Below are 18,988 nucleotides of genomic sequence, written 5' to 3' on the forward strand. Positions count from 1 at the left end.
CCTGATAGGTGCAGAGCAATAACTATTCCTGATCCTGATGGTGTGGGACCCAAGGCATCTGTACCTCTTGCCCAGCGGTGCTAGTGAGAAGTGGGCATGGCCTGGATTGTGGGGTCCTTGATGATGGATGCTACTATCTTGTGGCAGCGCAGTAGGGCAGTGTATTCAATGGTGGGGAAAGCTTTGCCCATGTTGGACTGAGCTGTACCCTCCACTTCCTGATTCCTTTTCCATTTAGGAGCAATAACCCATTAAACCACACAAAGTCAATCCATGACATGAACTGCTTCACCACTAATGATCCCTGTGTAATCTGAGGTCCCCTGTCCTGCACAGTGAGCATGTTGTGCACCCCCAACACTCTGTAACTGCATAAAGACCAACCACCTACCTGCTTTGTGAGTATCCGAACGCGGCTCCCATCAGGCGCTGTACACTGCACAGCCGGGGCAGGCTGCATTCGTAATGCCTCCAGCTCGGGGTTTGTGCACAGCAACCACTGAAGGACATTTGATCCATTCTCCGGCATGTTTCCTGGGATGAGGGATTAAAAAAAAAACTCAATGCAAGATGCCAGAGAAATCAAGGAAAGGTAACATCAAAACTATCAAATTCAGAAAAAGGTGGGGCAGTGTTCATGAAATAATATCAGGAGCTTCTGAATCGAAATCTAACTGTAAACACCCTTATTGGAGAACCAAAAGTGTATGCAGGACAGAACACACAGGATCAACTTTATTTGCCATATACATTTACATATATTAGGAATTTGCTGTGGTGTGTTGGCATGACATGGAACAAAAACATTCAACAATTATAAAGGTTAAGAAATTATATAAAAATAGAGGTTAAAGTATGGATATGGAAAAATGTGCATAGGCACAAATACCTGCATGTATTTACAGTGTAAACAGCATTTACAGTACAATGCAGAGACTGAAGCAATAGATAGGCAGGGTGGAGGGGGGCTAACTAGAATGGTTGGTCAGATTAACTGCCCGGGGAAGAAACTTTTAAGATGAAAGTTGGAACAAATACCCACATGGAACAGTTGGTGGAAACTCCTGGAAACCACCTTTTGAGGAGCTGTGCAATCTAACCCCTTTAGCTCCAGTGGCTTCATTTGGTTAATAAGGAATTACAGCACTCTCAGAACATTGGTTCTCTCCATAAATGTTGCCTGACCTGCAGTGTCAGGAGTTTGTGTGTGTTGCTCTGGATTTCCAGCATTTGTAGAATCTCTTGTGCTTGCAAGATGGCTTTAAGTTTTTGTTTTAACAGCCCTTAGCACTGTTGGCAATAATCTTTCCTGTCCACTTCATTGTCCTGGACACAGACAAGTCCTGCACAGATGGTATACTTCAGCCACTGTCCTTTCGTTAGCCGTAGTCTCATGGAGTGGTGCCAGTATTAACTTACTGTGATGACGGTTTCAGTTTCCACTGGATTTGGCACTTTATCAAGAGACTGCAAGCTCAGTGTATAACCTGTCCCCAGTAAAAATAGAAAACCTGAGATCCCAGACAAGTACACACACAAGTCCTGGCCCTTGAACAGAGTGGTGTGTGTTCCCTGCGTATGCAGTAGCTTCATATCTGGGTAGATCCACTTTCCAAATTCAGACTAGGAGTTAAGGAGTCTGTGGATTACATAGGATAAGACTTAGGAGCAGAATTTGGCCATTCAGCTCAACGAGTCTGCTCTGCCATTCCATCATCATATCGCTCTCATCCCCATTCTCCTGTAACCATTAACACCCTTCACAACCACCCACGGCAATGAATTTCAAAGATTCACCATCTTCTGGCTCAAGAAGTTCCTCCTCACCTGTTTTAAAGGGATGTCCTTGTATTCTGAGGCTGTGTCCTCTGGACCAAGACTCCCCCACTATAGAAAACATCCTCTCCATGTCCACTTTATGCCACTTTTACTAACACTGATCTTCCTGGAATCTCCAAAACAACAGATTAACCTCTCTGATGTTGGTGCAATGATACTTATGAGCTGCAGCCTTCTTTAACTTTAAAGGTGGGAGTGGAGGATGCTATCACGTATTTGCTGCACAAATCACTCTCTCACCTAGATGGGGTCAGTTGTGCTGTGAGGATTACATTCCTTGACTTCTCTAGTGCCTTTAACACCATCCAGCCCAAGATCTTAAGGCACAAACTAACGGAGATGGGAGTAGACTCTCACATGGTGGATTGGATAGTGGACTACTTGACAGATAGACCTCAGTATGTGCGGTTGGGAGACTGTAGGTCTGACACGGTGGTCAGCAGCACAGGAGCGCCGCAGGGAACCGTACTCTCTCCGGTCCTGTTCACCCTGTACACATCAGACTTCCAATATAACTCGGAGTCCTGCCATGTGCAGAAGTTCGCTGATGACACGGCCATAGTGGGGTGTGTCAGGAATGGACAGGAGGAGGAGTATAGGAAACTGATACAGGACTTTGTGATATGGTGCAACTCAAACTACCTGCGTCTCAATATCACCAAGACCAAGGAGATGGTGGTGGACTTTAGGAGATCTAGGCCTCATATGGAGCCAGTGATCATTAATGGAGAATGTGTGGAGCAGGTTAAGACCTACAAATATCTGGGAGTACAGTTAGACGAGAAGCTAGACTGGACTGCCAACACAGATGCCTTGTGCAGGAAGGCACAGAGTTGACTGTACTTCCTAAGAAGGTTGGCGTCATTCAATGTCTGTAGTGAGATGCTGAAGATGTTCTATAGGTCAGTTGTGGAGAGCGCCCTCTTCTTTGTGGTGGCGTGTTGGGGAGGAAGCATTAAGAAGAGGGACGCCTCACGTCTTAATAAGCTGGTAAGGAAGGCGGGCTCTGTCGTGGGCAAAGTACTGGAGAGTTTAACATCGGTAGCTGAGCGAAGGGCACTGAGTAGGCTACGGTCAATTATGGAAAACTCTGAACATCCTCTACATAGCACCATCCAGAGACAGAGAAGCAGTTTCAGCGACAGGTTACTATCGATGCAATGCTCCTCAGACAGGATGAAGAGGTCAATACTCCCCAATGCCATTAGGCTTTACAATTCAACCGCCAGGACTTAAGAACTTTTTAAAAGCTATTATTAATGCTTTTTGAGATAGTGATTTAGATGCATATCATATTTTTTACTGAGTTAAGTATTGTATGTAATTAGTTTTGCTACAACAAGTGTATGGGACATTGGAAAAAAAGTTGAATTTCCCCATGGGGATGAATAAAGTATCTATCTATCTATCTAACTGGGAGGAAGGTGGAGGTCAGTGGGGTGCATGACCATGAGACTGACATTCTACACCCTGATGGGTGTTGCTGGGCAGAGATCCAAGGGTCAGAAGGTTGTGGTGGGAAGTGGGAATGACCTTCAATGGGAAGCAAAAATAAATCTATCCTGAAAAGATGGACACTTACATAGGAAGGGTGAGCGTATAACTGTACCCCAATGTGTCCACAACCCTCTGGTTAAGGTTGCAAGAGATATGGGCCAAAGGCATCAATATAGAGTCAGCCACAACTCCAGCACAAGGATAACCACTTTGGCAGCTCTTCCTGTGGCCCCACAGCTGGACTTCTGAAGGGTGCACCAAAGGAGGATTTGAATATACAGGAAAATTTTGCACAAGTGACATTAAACATCCATTGTGTACCCATTGATATCACTGCACGTGTCCAGAGGCATAACATGGCCTGTTCATCACATGCCAGGACTGAACAGCTAGAGATGTGTCAAATACACACTTGTACAGTATGAAACATTTTAGCGATTGGGTTTTAGCTAAACTTCTCTTGTAATGCATACAAACTCAGCACTATAGAATAGGCTATGTTTTTCCAGATTATCTTTAAACTCTTGTTTACTGGGAGATGGAGAAAACAGACAGCCTGACAGGGTAGGGTTGTTGACGGAGTTGACTGAGCCTCTGGAAAACAATTGGCAAACGCTTTAAACTCTCCAGACAAACAACATTTGGAAAGGCCGTATATTGCACTGCTGCTTGTTTTCCAATCGTACACAACAACCATTGTACTGTACCGAAGCCCTGATGACAAAAGAAAGCCCATAATGACTATAGCAGCTGCAACAATTGTAAGTGACTACCATTAGTCACAATGCTCATGGGCTCTTGTAGGCTTCGTGTCTCTGTTCTGAATGTTCTCGAATGCTCCATAGGAAAGCTCTTCCAAAACCAGCAGTCCCAAGAGGTCAGCAGAACTATTTTGTGTTTTTTTTTGTTTCAGGGCAAGAGCATAATTGGATACCTGAATTTGCCACTGGAAGAATCAAAGTTACTGCACAGAAGACAGCTATTCAGCCCATTGAGCCTATGCTGGCTCCTCCCACAGTATCAATGCACTGAACATTTCACCAGCCTCTGATCTGCTTCCACTGCAGGAACTATGACCAGCCTGTTTCATCAAATTCAGATTCATTTACTGATCACATGTACATTGCAACATACAGTGAAATGCATCAAGGCATGCATGTGTCTGAAGCACACACATCAGAACGTGAATACCTTCTTGGTGAACAAGCTTTGAAACACCCGCACCTTCCAGATGTTTCCAAAATTAATGGAGAAAAAAGCCAAGTGAGGAATGAAAGGGAGAGTCCAACCATGCAATTTTTTGATCATTATCAACAACTCATCAGTCAGTTTTACAACTCTCCCAATTTTTAATCCGTACTAGTCAGGACAGATAAAGTGATTGATTGGTTGTATCTGATGATGAAAGTGAAACCTGTGTGGGAGAGTTTTTAAAAAGTGGAAAAGCCATTGCAATGGGCAGTTCTACTCGCTCGACCTCATAAGTCTGGGGCCAGTGGCACAAGTTGTCATCTCAACTGGGGTCTTCCTTGGTTGTCGTGGATGAACATGACTTCTTCAGTCCTTTGTCATGCCCTTCATTCTCCATGAAGAGTTCCAGGATCGTCTTCTTGGCCGTTGGATCTCACGGTTAATCTCATCCGCCCTGTCCTCCGGAATTGACTTTGCATGCCGGGACAAGCATGCTCTTACATCACTGGAGACCCACCAGTACCCTCAGCTGCTTAGCCCACCTATTGAAGTTGTGTACTGGGGTGTGGCCATTATCACATGCAAAAAAACTACTTGGAGCCACAGGTGAGAACTGAGATGGGGACCAAGTGTGAGCGAGCTGTCCCAGAGTGGGCCTGAGACATCGGAGACACTAACCCTCCCTGGACTCCCCATACATGGTGTATAGCGTATCCAGGAACGTAAAATAGACTATTAGTTAACTAATAAAGATTTCACAGACAGCAGAAATGCAAAATCCAAAGCACAAGCTTTACAATTTACCAATATGTTACACATTCATACCCATGTTATATAATAATGCACTTTAGATCTAAAATGGATGGGCTATATTACACTTTCTATGTGTGTTGGCCCAAAGAGAATTTGAGCCCACTACAAAGATAAAAAAAACTCACCAACAGGTAGAGAAACTATTAAATTAGATAAATAAATCAATATCTTTATATCTGGATGACTGGTTGGAGGGGGAGCAGTCAGTCAGTCAATGCTCTCATGAGATTACATCTGAAAAGCTGTTCTCTGGTATCATACCTTAGGGAGGATACATTGACCTGAGGGGTGAGTGGACTTCAGAATGCTGCTTTGACTTTGGGTTAAGTTACAGAAAGCAGAATCGTGCTGTGGCTGAGAAGTCTTTGAAGATAATAAGGGGAAATGTTAGGGCAAACAGAGGGAAGCTATTCCTGTGCTTTGGGGAATCAAACTCCAAATGTCAGTAGTGAAGTTAGGAAGACCACATATATAGAGGGCAAACCATTTGAAATTTGCTTGCAAATGGGAAATGCTATCCTGTTAATTCTTAAATTGAAATCTGATTACAGTAGATGGGTTTTAAGATAAAGGGAAATACAGAAACACAAGAGTTTCTGCAGATTCTGGAAATCCAGTGTAACGCTCACAAAATGTTGGAAGAAATCAACAGGTCAGGCGGCATCAACGGAGAGGAATAAAGAATCGATGTTTTGGGCCAAGACTCTTCATCAGATTTGATGAAGTGTCTCGGCCTGAAACATCAACTCTTTATTCCTCTCCATACATGCCACTTGATCTTCTGAGGGATGTACAGAAGCTCACAGACCAGTTGTAATCTTAGAAGATAAAATCTCAGCCCATCACTCTAAGAAAAGTTCCTCACCTGTGCTAATATCTTTTAGTGGAACCTCCATGAGTTCAGAGGACACCTTGATAGAAGCTGTAAATGGACCAGCACCCACCCTATCATTGCAAAGGCCTCCGAAAGGGCTATTCACAGTTCCGTCGCCCCTAATATCTTTGCCTTCAGAGCACATAGCAGAACGCAAGAACATCTCCAATGTATCCAAAGTGGTACGTCTATGATTCAGGTGTGGTATTGTTCCAGTTGCTCCTCCACCATGAATGTGCAAGCAATCTAACAAGTCAATAACACGAGTATTTAGGGGCAGACAGACTCCATCACTTTCTGAAGGTGCAAAAGGCAGTGAAGGTCTAGGAGAGACGGGCAGCCTGCTGGCAGTCGTCATGTTAAGAGTGTTCAAGTTATAATAAAGAAAGCAGTGAACAGTCACAGGAAGCGGCAGAAGACCATCGTTCTCAGAGTTCAAGGGGATAGCAACCTCCATCTTCTCTCGAGGTGGAAGCTCGCTAATCAGAAAGGCATAAGAGAATGCTGTGCTGTCGGACACCTTGGCCCAAACCAAGTTCTGGGCAACAAGCTGGACACAGAGAAACCACCTGTGCTGCAAAGACCAATCACTGAGGTTCTTCAATACAACTGAAATGACCAACGAATCCTGAAGTAGAACATGATTCCACTTTGTAGTGATGGAGCAGCTGAATGATTGTTTAGAAGACTCCTTAACTTTATCCTGATCGGATAGCAGCGCGCAGCATATGTTGAAGTCCTGGTTCAGTCCTTTTAAGGCTTTGTCTTTCTGCTGCATTATACCTTTCAAAGAAGAGATTCTATAAAAGAAAAAAAAAACAGAATACAGTGAATTTATGCCCTGATTTCTGTTGTTATACTATATCTCAATTTCCCATTCTCCCCACCTATAGGTGCTACTTCTGCTGGGAGGAGGTTACACAGAGGTTTATGTGTGTAATCCATGGAGATTCCTCTCCTGCAAGTTTTGGTAGTGAATGGCGGCAGGCTACCCAACTGTGAGAACTGTCACAGGACACCTCGATGGGTCAGGCAGTCTGCAAAGAAACAGCTACTTCAGCTGGAAGCACTATCATCTTCACCTATGAACTAGCTCAGTTCACTCAAAGGTGAGCGAAAATTAAGCCTTGAGATATAGGAGTAGAATGGAGGCCATTCAGCCCATCCAGTCTGCTACACCATTCCATCATGGCTGGTTTACTTTCCCTCTGAACTCCGTTCTTCTGCCTTCTCCCTGTAACCACTGACACCCTTACTAAGCAGAAACCTATCAACCATTGTTTTAAATATATCCGATGACTTCGCCTTCACAGCAATAAATTCCACAGATTTACCACCCTGACTACAAAATTTCCTCCTCATCAGTTCTAAAGGGACATGCTTCTATTCTGAGGCATAGTCCTCTGGTCTCAGACTCTCCCACAATTGAAAGCATCTCCATATCCCCTCTATCCAGGTATTTCAATATTCAGTGAGATCACTCCTTGTTCTACTAAAACACCATGAGCACAGGCCCAAACACTGGGGTTTCCAGACTGTCTGGCTCTTCACAAACAATGGTGCATGTAGAATATAGAACTGTACAGCACAGGAACAAGCCCTTTGGCTTACGATGTCTGCACTGAGCACGATGGCAGATTAAACTAAACTACTTATGACTATGTATCATCCAAATCCCTTCATTTCCAGCGCACTCATGTGTCTATGAAACACCATTATCAACTGCAATCATGCACTCTCCACTCTATGTAAAACTACCTGCCCCACACAAGTCCTCTATCATTTGACACTTTCACCCTGGGAGAAAGATTCTGATGGTCTACCCTATCTCTGCCACTCATAATTCTATAAACATCCTTCTGGTCTCCCCTCAAGGTCAGTGCTTGAGGGAGCTGGAATGCAGACTTGAGGATGACCTCCTACCTGTCAGAGACACTGCTGATCCCAGAGAGAAGGTCCTTTATGCGCTGCCCTGTGCAGGCTGGCTGGAGCTTCGGGGTGGGGGCGGCACTCAGGGGGTGGGGCAAGGTGCACGCCATCACTTTCCCTTTCTCAGTCAGGGCCACTAAGTTAATGTCACCTGGTCAAAATACACAAGTGGAGACAAACAGAAATCTCATTTCAGGATACATCCACAATCATGTCGCTGAATGTACGTACATCTGAGGCAAAGGTTAACGTGCAACCCGAGTCAGTAAAGAGCACAGAGTCATTGTACCAAAGGAAAAGGCCATTCTGCCCGTGTTCGTTGTTTTTATAACAAACAACATATTCCCATCCTTTCAGCTTTTCCCCACAGCCATCCAATTTCTTACCTTCAATTCCTTTTTTAAAATAAACATACAATTGAATCTACTTCCAAACTCTTGGGCTATGATTTAATTATCATTACTATTCAGCACAGTTTTCCCTATTGATTCTTTTTGTCTCTTGCCAGTCACCTGAAATCTGTGTCCAGAACATTCAAATAGGGGAAAAGTAAGGATGATTCTCTTGTGTAGGATGAACACACACACACACACACTCTCTCTCTCGCTCTCTCTCTCTCTCTTAATCTAAGTACAAATGCAATAACACAAGAGATGACCCGATGAGGGGTCTTGTCCTGAAACACTGTTTATTTCTCTCCATAGATGCTGCCTGACTTGCTGATTAACTTGTGTGCTTCTCTACATTTGGGGTTCCCCACCTCTTATTTTTTAAATGCCATGGACCCCTACCATTAACTGAGGGGTCCACAGATCACCAGTGGGGAACCCATGCACTAGATTTCCAGCACCTCCAGAATCTCATGTTTACGAAAGACATCTTCACTCTGCAGAGGCAAGATGCTCTAGTATGATTAAATCTGAACAACCCTCAACAGCCGACTGCGGGCGTTATCCTCCCCAGAATCAGGTGCAGCTTCGACAGGAAGGGCTTTCACCGTCACTTCAAAACAAATCTTTTCTGGCCATCAGTCAGATTTCTCTGCACTTAACATGAAATGGGAAATGAACACAGGAAAGTGGCAGCGTTCTGTGAAGGGAGAAATGCTCCTTAATTATAACCGGGGAAAAAAGTGTGCAGGTTGGGGTGATGATGGTCTATGATAAGGGGAGGCTTAGATTGTCCAGCTGATATAATGCGTTCAGAGCTGATGAAGGGGACCAGAGGACGATTAGAGAGAACTAAAACAAAATGCTGGAGCCTTGAAAGACGGAACACAGCAGAGTAAATTCAGCAAGTACCCAGCAGGTCAAACAGCATCCATGGAGAGAGGAAAAACTGAGTTAAAGTGGAAGGCCTTACGATGGAATTGGCTAGATCTTACACAAATAGGAAAAGCTGGTCATCTGTAATTGTGTAATTCAGTTGCAGTCTTGAAGGCTGCAAGGTGCTTCTTGTGCAATGGTTGGGCCTGCCTGGAATAGCGCAAGAGCCCAAGGACAGAGGTCAGATTGCAAATGGGACAAAGAATTAAAGTGAGAAGTGACAGGAATACCTTCAGCAGTTAGTGAAGGCCTGGAAACAGCTACAACCCCACAGATGTTCAGACTGACTGGGAGAAGAATGGAAGGCAAAGCTCCACCAGCCTGGCCACTCTCCTCATCTGGCAGCCTCCCAGAAAAATTCTCACTACGTAGGATTTCAACACCATAAAAGTCTGAGCGGGTGCTGTAGTAAAGTGTACTAGCGTGAGAGCAAGCACTGATGATGGGGCCCTGGAGGTGGTACTCTGTGAAACAGGGAGACCACGTCTCCATACGAAGGCTGGACTTGATTATCACCACTTTGCCCTCTTTTCCGATTACAACAATGCTGTTGGGAATCTGGGGCTTGGACCTTGATGGCTGGGGATCCTGATCGTCACTCACTTCCCGTTTTAACGTCAGAAGTCCAATGAAGACCACTGGCTGCTCGAGGTGCAGCAGCACTGTCATTCGAGGTGGGTGACCTTTGGCCTCAGATCTGGTGTACCTCATTGGCAAAACATAAACCTGGCCATCTGGCAATCCGCAAAGTACAATGGGTGAGAGCAGCAAGCTGGCGTCCACATTAAAGAGGAGGGCGAAGACAGATGTGTCAAGGCAAGTATAATCTTCACCATCCTTCTGTTCCTTTTCAACATGAGGATAAACGCAAAGCAACACAGGTGGGTAACTCGGTTCAGATTTTTCACAATGTGGTGAATTAAGATGAGAAGTGAACCCTATCTCCTCAATCTTTTGACACATCTGGTCCTCACAGCCAGCTGTTGGCAGTCTGAAGGTCCTTATCTTCCAATTCTGCTCCTCCTCAGCCACCGCCACAATGTCTTTGTCCAAACCAACGAAGGAGCAGACCGTACAGTCTCTGACAAGGCAATGTTCGGCACCCACGGTACAGACAGAAGGCGGGCCACAGTCAGAGTCACCCCCCGACGGGGAAAGATCCAGGGGCAATTTCTGTCCAACTGTCTCCGGCATGCGGCTGGGGAAAAATAAAGTGCAGAATTTTTAAAATGAGAGGCATACTGATAACATTAGCAGCAAAATTTACAATGTGCTGTCAACCAATAAAAATCATGTGGAGAGGCCAAATCCATAAAACATGTCTAAATTACTGGTGCAAATGCACTCTCCACTTAAAGGTTATAAAGATAATCGTGCAATTGCAGGAAAATTCAGAGATTCACTGATACTGAGGAATGTGTTCTGTACAGATAGCAGTGGAATGTAGACGAGAGTCTATAATAACACTGAGTGTGCCTGGAAGTGCATCACTCCCAAGAGGAATGGGCAGTTTTTGTGTCTTTCACTAAAATAGGATCCAGGTGATATTATTCAAAATCTGTAGTTTGTTATTTTTCCCCTAAAACAGATGCTTGCCTGACCTGCTGTATATTTCCTGTGTTTTTCTGTTAACACGGGACATGAGCCCAACAAAGCAATTTCTGGATAGACGCCCCGATTGCCCTGCTCCCTGTTTTCCAGGTTAATTGGACACACTGCCCTTTGGACGTCACTGAAACCATAATGGAAAAAAAACCCTCCAAAACAAGCAATGCCAGAAAGTCAGCTGCAATGATTGTTAGTGACGGCAGTCGATCCAAATGCCGGTGGTTCAAAAGGGCACAAGAAACAGCCAAACGTCAATCACAGTAACTAGGAAATTTGTGGACAATGGAAATCAAGAGGAGGAAGCCGAGGCTAGAAATGAGAATTCAGGGATTACATTTGTTCTCCAGGATGACCCTACAGTAAAGTCAAAGTAAATTTATTACCAAAGTACATTTACATTCCATTGCCATTTTATTAGGTACGCCTGTACACCAGCTTGTTAATGCAAATATCTAATCAGCCAATCACGTGGCAGCAATTCAATGCCCAAAAGCATGTAGACACGGTCAAGACGTTCAGTTGTTGTTCAGACCAGACCTCAGAATGGGGAAGAAATATGATCCAAGTGACTTTGACCATGGAATGCCAGTTGGCATCAGACTGCGTAGTCTGAGTATCTCAGAAACTGCTCATCCCCTGGGATTTTCATCCACAACTGTCTCTAGAGTTTACATAGAATGGCACAAAATAAAATCCAGTGAGGAGCAGTTCTGTGGGGAAAAACCCACCTTGTTAATGAGAGAGGTCAGAGGAGAATGGCCAGAACGGTTCAAGCTGCCAAGGAAGGTGACAGTAACTCTAATAACCACGTATTACAACACATCGAACCTTGAAGTGGATGGGCTACAACAGCAAGACAGCACAAGCTAATAAAATGGCTACTGAGTATATTTCTTTGTTTTGCTGTTAATGTCCACAAGAGACAGAAACAGAATCTCAAGATAGTTTATGATGATATATTACTTAGACCTTTGAGATGAACAGAAGAAGAGGAAGTTGAGGGTAGAAACGAGAATTCAGGGATTACATTTGTTCTCCAGAATGACGCTAGATTAAAGTCAATGTCAAAGTAAAAGTACATTTAATATCAAAGTACGTATATGTACTTTGTGAAGATGTGCACTAGTGAAGAGGCTCGTTGTGTCCATTCTCAGGCAGCTCACTCACCTTTAGTCACCAGACACTCAGCCCTCACCTGTGTCTCCAAGTAACTGTTTGCATGCAACCTAGTACACCACTTCAACAAGAGGGCTAAACCAGGAAAGGGAAAGCCAGTGGGTCTCATATCCCCAGTGGATAGGGGCATAGGGACATGCCTGTCCTAGCATGCAAAGTCAGCAATGACAGACTGGGCGGATGAGATCTACAGTGAGATCCATCGGCCAGGAAGGTGGTTCTGCAACACTCCGCGGAGAGTGAAGGGCACGACAAGGTACAGGAGACATCATTGCCGTCCAAGGCAACCAAGGAAGACCCCAGTCTGTGACACTTGTTTGTACCACTGGACCCGGACTTCTGAGATTGACAGAGTGGAACTACCCCAGTTGCAATGGTTTTTCCACTTTAAAAAAACTCTTCTGCACATCATCAGACACGATGGACAACCACAATACACTACCTTGAGATTCATTTTCATGCAGGAAAATAAAGTACAATAGAATTTATGAAAACTATACATAAACAAAGACTGATTAACAACCAATGAGCAAAAGAAGACAAACAGTACAAATAAAAAATGTGAATAAATAATACGGAGAACATAAGTTGTAGAGTTCTTGAAAGTAAGTCTGTAGGATGTGGATCAGTTAGGTGTTGTGGTGACTGAAGTTGTCCATGTCGGTTCAGGAGCCTGATGATTGCAGAGCAATACGTATTCCTGAACCTGGCCATCTGGTCTGAACCTCAGGCTGACGGTTGAAGTGCGAAGATTAACAGATGGATTTGGTGGTGTGAACCCACCAGCACTTATTGGAATGGAACTAGACTGGGCAACAGTTAGTTACATAAATTATATACCAGATTAACCTGGTAATGACCATGGAGCAGTGATTAACCCAGAGAACAATTTTTCCAGGCCCAGTTGCAGACGGATGTAGATTTTGAAGTAGATAGCAAAAAGGAGAGAGAAGTGGTCAAATATTCTCTTTGAAGAGGAGGACGAGAGGTGACTTGATAGAAGTGTACAAAATGGCAAGAGCCATAAATAGACAGCCAAAGACCTTTCCCCAAGACAGAACTGCATGATCTGGGGGTTGGGGGGCATAATTTTAATACGATTGGAGGGAAGTATGGGGAGGGGTTGTCAGTGCTAGTTCTATATATATATATATACACACACACACACTGAGGAACATCACAGAAAGGATTACACGGAGAGAAATTTACATTAAGGACATTTAAGAGACTCCTAGATAGGCACAAAGACAAAAGAAAAATGTGGGCATCAATTACGCTACTGAAGAGAGTAACGACCCAATTAAGAAGCAAACTGGTACAGTAAAATGCCAGTATTCCCACATCCTTCGGACTTCAGTAATTTTCTGCGAGCAGATTTCCTAGATGATTCCTCTCTGATTTTTATAAGGTACACAATCGTACAGAACTGTTCCAGTGAACCTGGTGAGTGTAAAGGCAACACCTTCTGCACACTCCTCACTCCCACACGGGACTCACAAGCAAGCCAACTGCTGAACCATCAGAATTCCAGAACAATCCGATGCCGGATTATTGGAGTTTTACTCATGGAAATGCAGATAGGGAGTGAATGATCCATCAGCATCCCTGAGGGATTGTGGTAAGAACACCAAGCAGGATGGAGTGGTTGGGAAGCCGAGTCCCTGTGGGTGCACTGGGCAGCAAGGTGAGCAAGAATGGGGAACAGGAAAAGCGGCTCTGATATTCATAAGGAAGCACTGGCTCGTTCCTCAATGGACACTTCACAGAATGCAAAGGGAGGCTCAGAGTCTACATCAGCAGCAAGGCAGCAGAAAAGCAGAGGAGTAGGGATGTGCCTGGAGAGGGATCAGAGTCAAAACAGTGCCCCACATGAGAAATGAAACGTGACAGCGATCAGTAACACTCCGGAAGAAACTGGGAGGAAAGGGCTGAGGGAAAACTGAATTATAAAGGTGGTGGACCAGGCTCCAGAGAAGCAACCAAAGCAGACAATTCCGTTATCATGGGCAAAGCCACTGCACGCATTCAAGCAATGACAAATTTCTTGTGTAACTGTGGCATATGCTTATGATTGGCAAAACACTCTCACTGAATTTATAGTCCCAACGACTGTTCAGGTCCATCTTAAACCTAATCTGACTGCATAGCTGCTGACAATGAGAAAATAAGAGGCACCAGAATTTCAGCAACTACCAAATATTTGGAATTATTTTTATTTTCTTCCATATATCAAACAGGTTGAAAGCACACACCATTCCCTTCTCACCAGTTGGAAGACCTTGTCAATTGTGATAAATTAATTCTCAACCCCCCCTACCCAATTTTATCCATGCTGATACTGAGAAACAGACATCATGATAATCTGGACATAGAGGTCAATCCAGGCGAGATTCCTGTCTGCAGACAGCTGTAGAGTTACAGCTATTAAATATTTTATGGCACAGAATTTATTGAGGGCAGAAAACTTTCCTCCAAAATGTACCAAAATGTTTTATCAATAGAATAGGGTTTGACACTAAAAGACATTTTAATTTTCCCTCCAATTCATTTACAATCTGCATAAGAAAATTAACACTGATTTTACTCATGTCTTTTGTTCTAAAAAAAATGGTCAGTAGATTTTAATATTTTAAAGAAAAATTCAGATTTAATTTTTCTTCCACATATTTTCATCTGTGTTCACAGAATTTTAAGTCTTACTAATTGTTGTTTCACTTCTCGCACAATTTTCAGGGCCACATATGCTGAAAATGATAAACAGACCTCTAATGTAAAGCAAGACCATATCTGTCAATCCACTTCCAGCATCCGTTTTAGAATAACCAGTAAACTTGCCTCAAGGATTTTCCATTTAAAACTGATTCATTTCATATCCTGACTCATTTTAAGTCTATAGAAAATATATGGACTCCCTTCCCTGCATCCCCTTAATCTCCTCAAGCACTACACTCTGTATTAATCCGGTTCAGCCTCCCAGTCATCTCCAATATAATGACTCCACTCCGTACAGCTGTGCCTCCAGCAGCCAAGTCTTTGGAATTCCTCCCTAATTCTCCCCCTCCGTTTAATTTGCCTTCCTCTCATCTCTCAACAGACCAATTGGTAATGATCACATTACTGTAGTGGAGAGTTTTGGCACAAATTTACACCTCAGGAATACTTCAACAGCAGGAAAAAAAGTGTTTAGGGATGTCCTGGAAAGGAACTTAAAAGGAAATCTTGAAATGTAAATCACTTTCTTTTTATAAATCTCTTTAAAGCCTCTTTTTTTTTCAATCAAACATTATCTATCTTGAAATGGCTTAATGCCAGCATGATTTCACTAATGCTCCTAAAGAAGTGCCTGAGGCATAGTGTCACAATGAAGATGTAATGTAATTGGAATGAAGGTGCCCTGTAATTGGAATTATCGCTGTTGCAGTTGTCATCCCCAACTAAAGTACAATTTTGGTGACTTTTTATTTGGGTAAATGAAAGCCCCATCGTACACTTCACAGGATTCACCTTGCAGATAATTAAACATAATACTACCTTGTGAAACATTTAAACCACTGTAATAAGGCATGCCTTCCACAGATTAAAAATTACCTCATGATGTACTGGTTTGGTTGTCGTTGACCTGGGTAGAAAACTATCTCCTCAAAATGTCTCAATGTGATTACATTACTGAGCAACAGAACTACAGTCAGAATGTTGGGATGAACACATTTTAGGTCCACAGGACTAAGAATTTACAAGATCAATTATTGCAGAATTAGGACTGGTTGATAGATATAGGTAGTTTGGTTTACACAGGTCAGTTAGAAATATTTCCAATAGAACTTAGAGCCACAGAAAAGCTCAGCAATGATGGAAGAATGTGACAGAATCAAGTCCCCATTACCTGTCCAGTTATAACCTGGGCATTACCTGTCCAGTTATAACCTGGGCATTACCTGTCCAGTTATAACCTGGGCATTACCTGTCCAGTTATAACCTGGGCATTACCTGCTGCCTGTGCCAAGCCCTCTACACTTCTCACAAAATCTACAAACAAAAAGGTGTTGATTTGGCAGCCAAGCCTAACTTCTTTCAAAAGTGGCAGGAAGGCACTGTTTGACAACATTTTATGTTATTAAAATCTGTCCATGGTGAGTGAACATCACTGAATAAACTGGTGTTTATTGTTCAGCCATAACTTCGTTCCTTTGAAGCTGGAGTCAGTTCACCAGGCCAGACTAGGAAGTCAGCAGATTTTGTTCTCTAAGAACACGAGCATACCAGATGGGCTTTTACGATAGTTCAGTAGTTTCATGGTCCCCCTGCAAAAAGCAGCTTATCTAGATTTATTAAACCACCTGAAATCAGACTCCCCAGCTGCTGTGCAGGGATTTGAATTTGTGTCTCTGGGTCGGGGGTTCAGGCTTCTTTAAAGCAGTCCAGCGATTTCAAGGTACTGCATCCTTGCATTCCATAACAATCTGGGCGAGAACAAGCCCTGTCCATGAACGTAGAGCACAGAACAGTACAGATTCTCCGTGCAACAATATAGTGCTGACCTTGCAACCCACTACCAAGACCAATCTAGCCCTTCCCTCCTACACAGCCTTCCATTTTTCTATCATCCTTGTGCCTTTCTGAGAGCCTCTCCGTCATTGTCACAAAAACAAAGGAGCTGATTGTGCACTACAGGAGGTATGGAGACAGGCTAACCCCCATTGACATCAACGGAACTGGGGTTGAGAGCTTTAAGTTCCTCGGCATACACATCATGGAGGATCTCACGTGATCTGTACATACCGGCTGTGTGGTGAAAAAGGCACAACAACGCCTCTTTCACCTCAGACGGTTGAAGAAGTTTGGTATGGGCCCTCAAATCCTAAGAACTTTCTACAGGGGCACAATTGAGAGTATCCTGACTGGCTGCATCACTGCCCGGTATGGGAGATGCACTTCCCTCAATTGCAGGACTCTACGGAGAGTGGTGCCCAGTGCATCTGTAGATGTGAACTTCCCATGATTCAGGACATTTACAAAGACAGGTATGCAAAAAGGACCCAAAGGATCATTGGGGACCTGAGTCACCCCAAACACAAACTGTTCCAGCTGCTACCATCCGGGAAACGGTACCGCAGCATAAAAGCCAGGACCAACAGTCTCTGGGACAGCTTCTTCCACCAGGCCATCAGAATGATTAATTCATGCTGATACAATTGTATTTCTATGGTACATTGACTGTCCTGTTGTACATACTATTTGTTATAAATTACTATAAACTGCACATTTACACAGAGACATAACGTAAAGATTTTAACTCCTCAGGTATATGAAGGATGTAATAATAAAGTCAATTCAATTAAATGTACCTAATGCATCTGCCTCTACCACCACCACAGCAGCAAATTCCACACACTTACCCCGTATAAAAAAAACTTATCTCTGACATCTCCCCTTGATCATCTTCCAATCATCTTAAAATTACACCCCCTATGCACAAGTCTCCAGCCACGTCTGCGTACATTATGTCAGTATCTGGTCTTTACCAAGCACTTTATAGAAGATTCATCCGATAAGTACTTCTAGTGTTACATCTGAAAATTACAGCATTCTATCAGTACTACAACAAATTGTAGATCACTAAGCCGAGCTCCATGCTTAAAGCTTGTCAAAGACTCTCCCTATAATCCCCCTTATATTGTCATTTTCAAAGATTTGCACAAATCACATTTAATAAATGCTACTGAAAACTGTTACCAATGGATTCCAAATCCCAATAATTCACTGCCTATCACAGATAGTCATGTCGCTGTGATAAAAGTCACACAGGAGAGGGGGTAGAACATCTTCATTCACTCAGGTAAATTATTGTACTTGAATCCACATAGCCCCTTGTGACAGTGAATCTGTGGAAGACTGCCAGCATTCACAGAGAAGGTCTCAAGTTAACGCACACAAACTGCTGGAGCAACTCAGTAGGCCAGACAGTGTCTATGGAAAAGAGTAAGCAGTCGATGTTTCAGGCCAAGACCCTTCATCAGGACTAAAGAGCCTCAGCCTCAAACATTGACTGCTGATTCTTTTCCACAGATGCTGCCTGGACTGCTGAGTTCCTCCAGCATTTTCTGTGTGTATGTGTTGTGTTGCTTTGGATTTCCAGCATCTGCAGATCTTCTCGTGTTCGGGAAGGTCTCAATTGCTGGTAGCCTGAAGTCAATGGGTAGTATCCATGCACACTTCAACAGTAAGAGAGCTAATATTTAGGGTGTTTTAAATTATTGCTCAGGATGAATATTCCCCAAGAAATGTGTATTGAAGGTAACAGTAGCCAGAGTTAAACAGAGAAAACACTCACAATAAGTAATACGTTACCAAGCAAAGCTGAGCAATTTCAATAATCATACAATTCAGATATGATTTCCTATGATATATTCAGCACAGTTTAGATTTTCTCCTATATTAGCCTTGAAATACTAAATGTCTGGTACCACCATTACACAACAACAGGTTTGTAATCTGATACTGATACCTATGCAATACTGCCCTCTATATTATTTTTTTTTACACAGTGGTCGGAAATGATTCAGAGAACAGAAGATGCACATGAGTAACTGCACATTGAGCAGTAGCACACAAACATACATTTGGTGCAGGCTTGCAGTATTCTACAGATCACTGGCCTTTGACTTGTTTCACTGGTCGAAGGGTCATGCTGAACAACTGCAGGGGAGACATCCTCCGATATCTGAATCTTTAACTA

At 43.4% G+C, this 18,988-nt stretch overlaps 1 protein-coding gene across 1 annotated transcript in view; it reads right to left on the minus strand.

The window, feature by feature from the left end:
- The window catches only part of faap100 (FA core complex associated protein 100), a 28,813-nt gene that overhangs the window by 7,961 nt on the left and 1,864 nt on the right, over positions 1-18,988 (minus strand). Inside the window, exons 3-6 of the mRNA XM_073026137.1 lie at positions 9,699-10,666; positions 8,138-8,294; positions 6,206-7,014; positions 392-534 (exon numbers count right to left, since the gene is read on the minus strand). Coding sequence (XP_072882238.1) covers positions 392-534; positions 6,206-7,014; positions 8,138-8,294; positions 9,699-10,666 — 2,077 coding nt within the window. The remainder of the gene's footprint in view (positions 1-391; positions 535-6,205; positions 7,015-8,137; positions 8,295-9,698; positions 10,667-18,988) is intronic.

This window comes from Hemitrygon akajei, chromosome 22 (genome assembly GCF_048418815.1).
Source record: "Hemitrygon akajei chromosome 22, sHemAka1.3, whole genome shotgun sequence".
NCBI lineage: Eukaryota > Metazoa > Chordata > Chondrichthyes > Myliobatiformes > Dasyatidae > Hemitrygon > Hemitrygon akajei.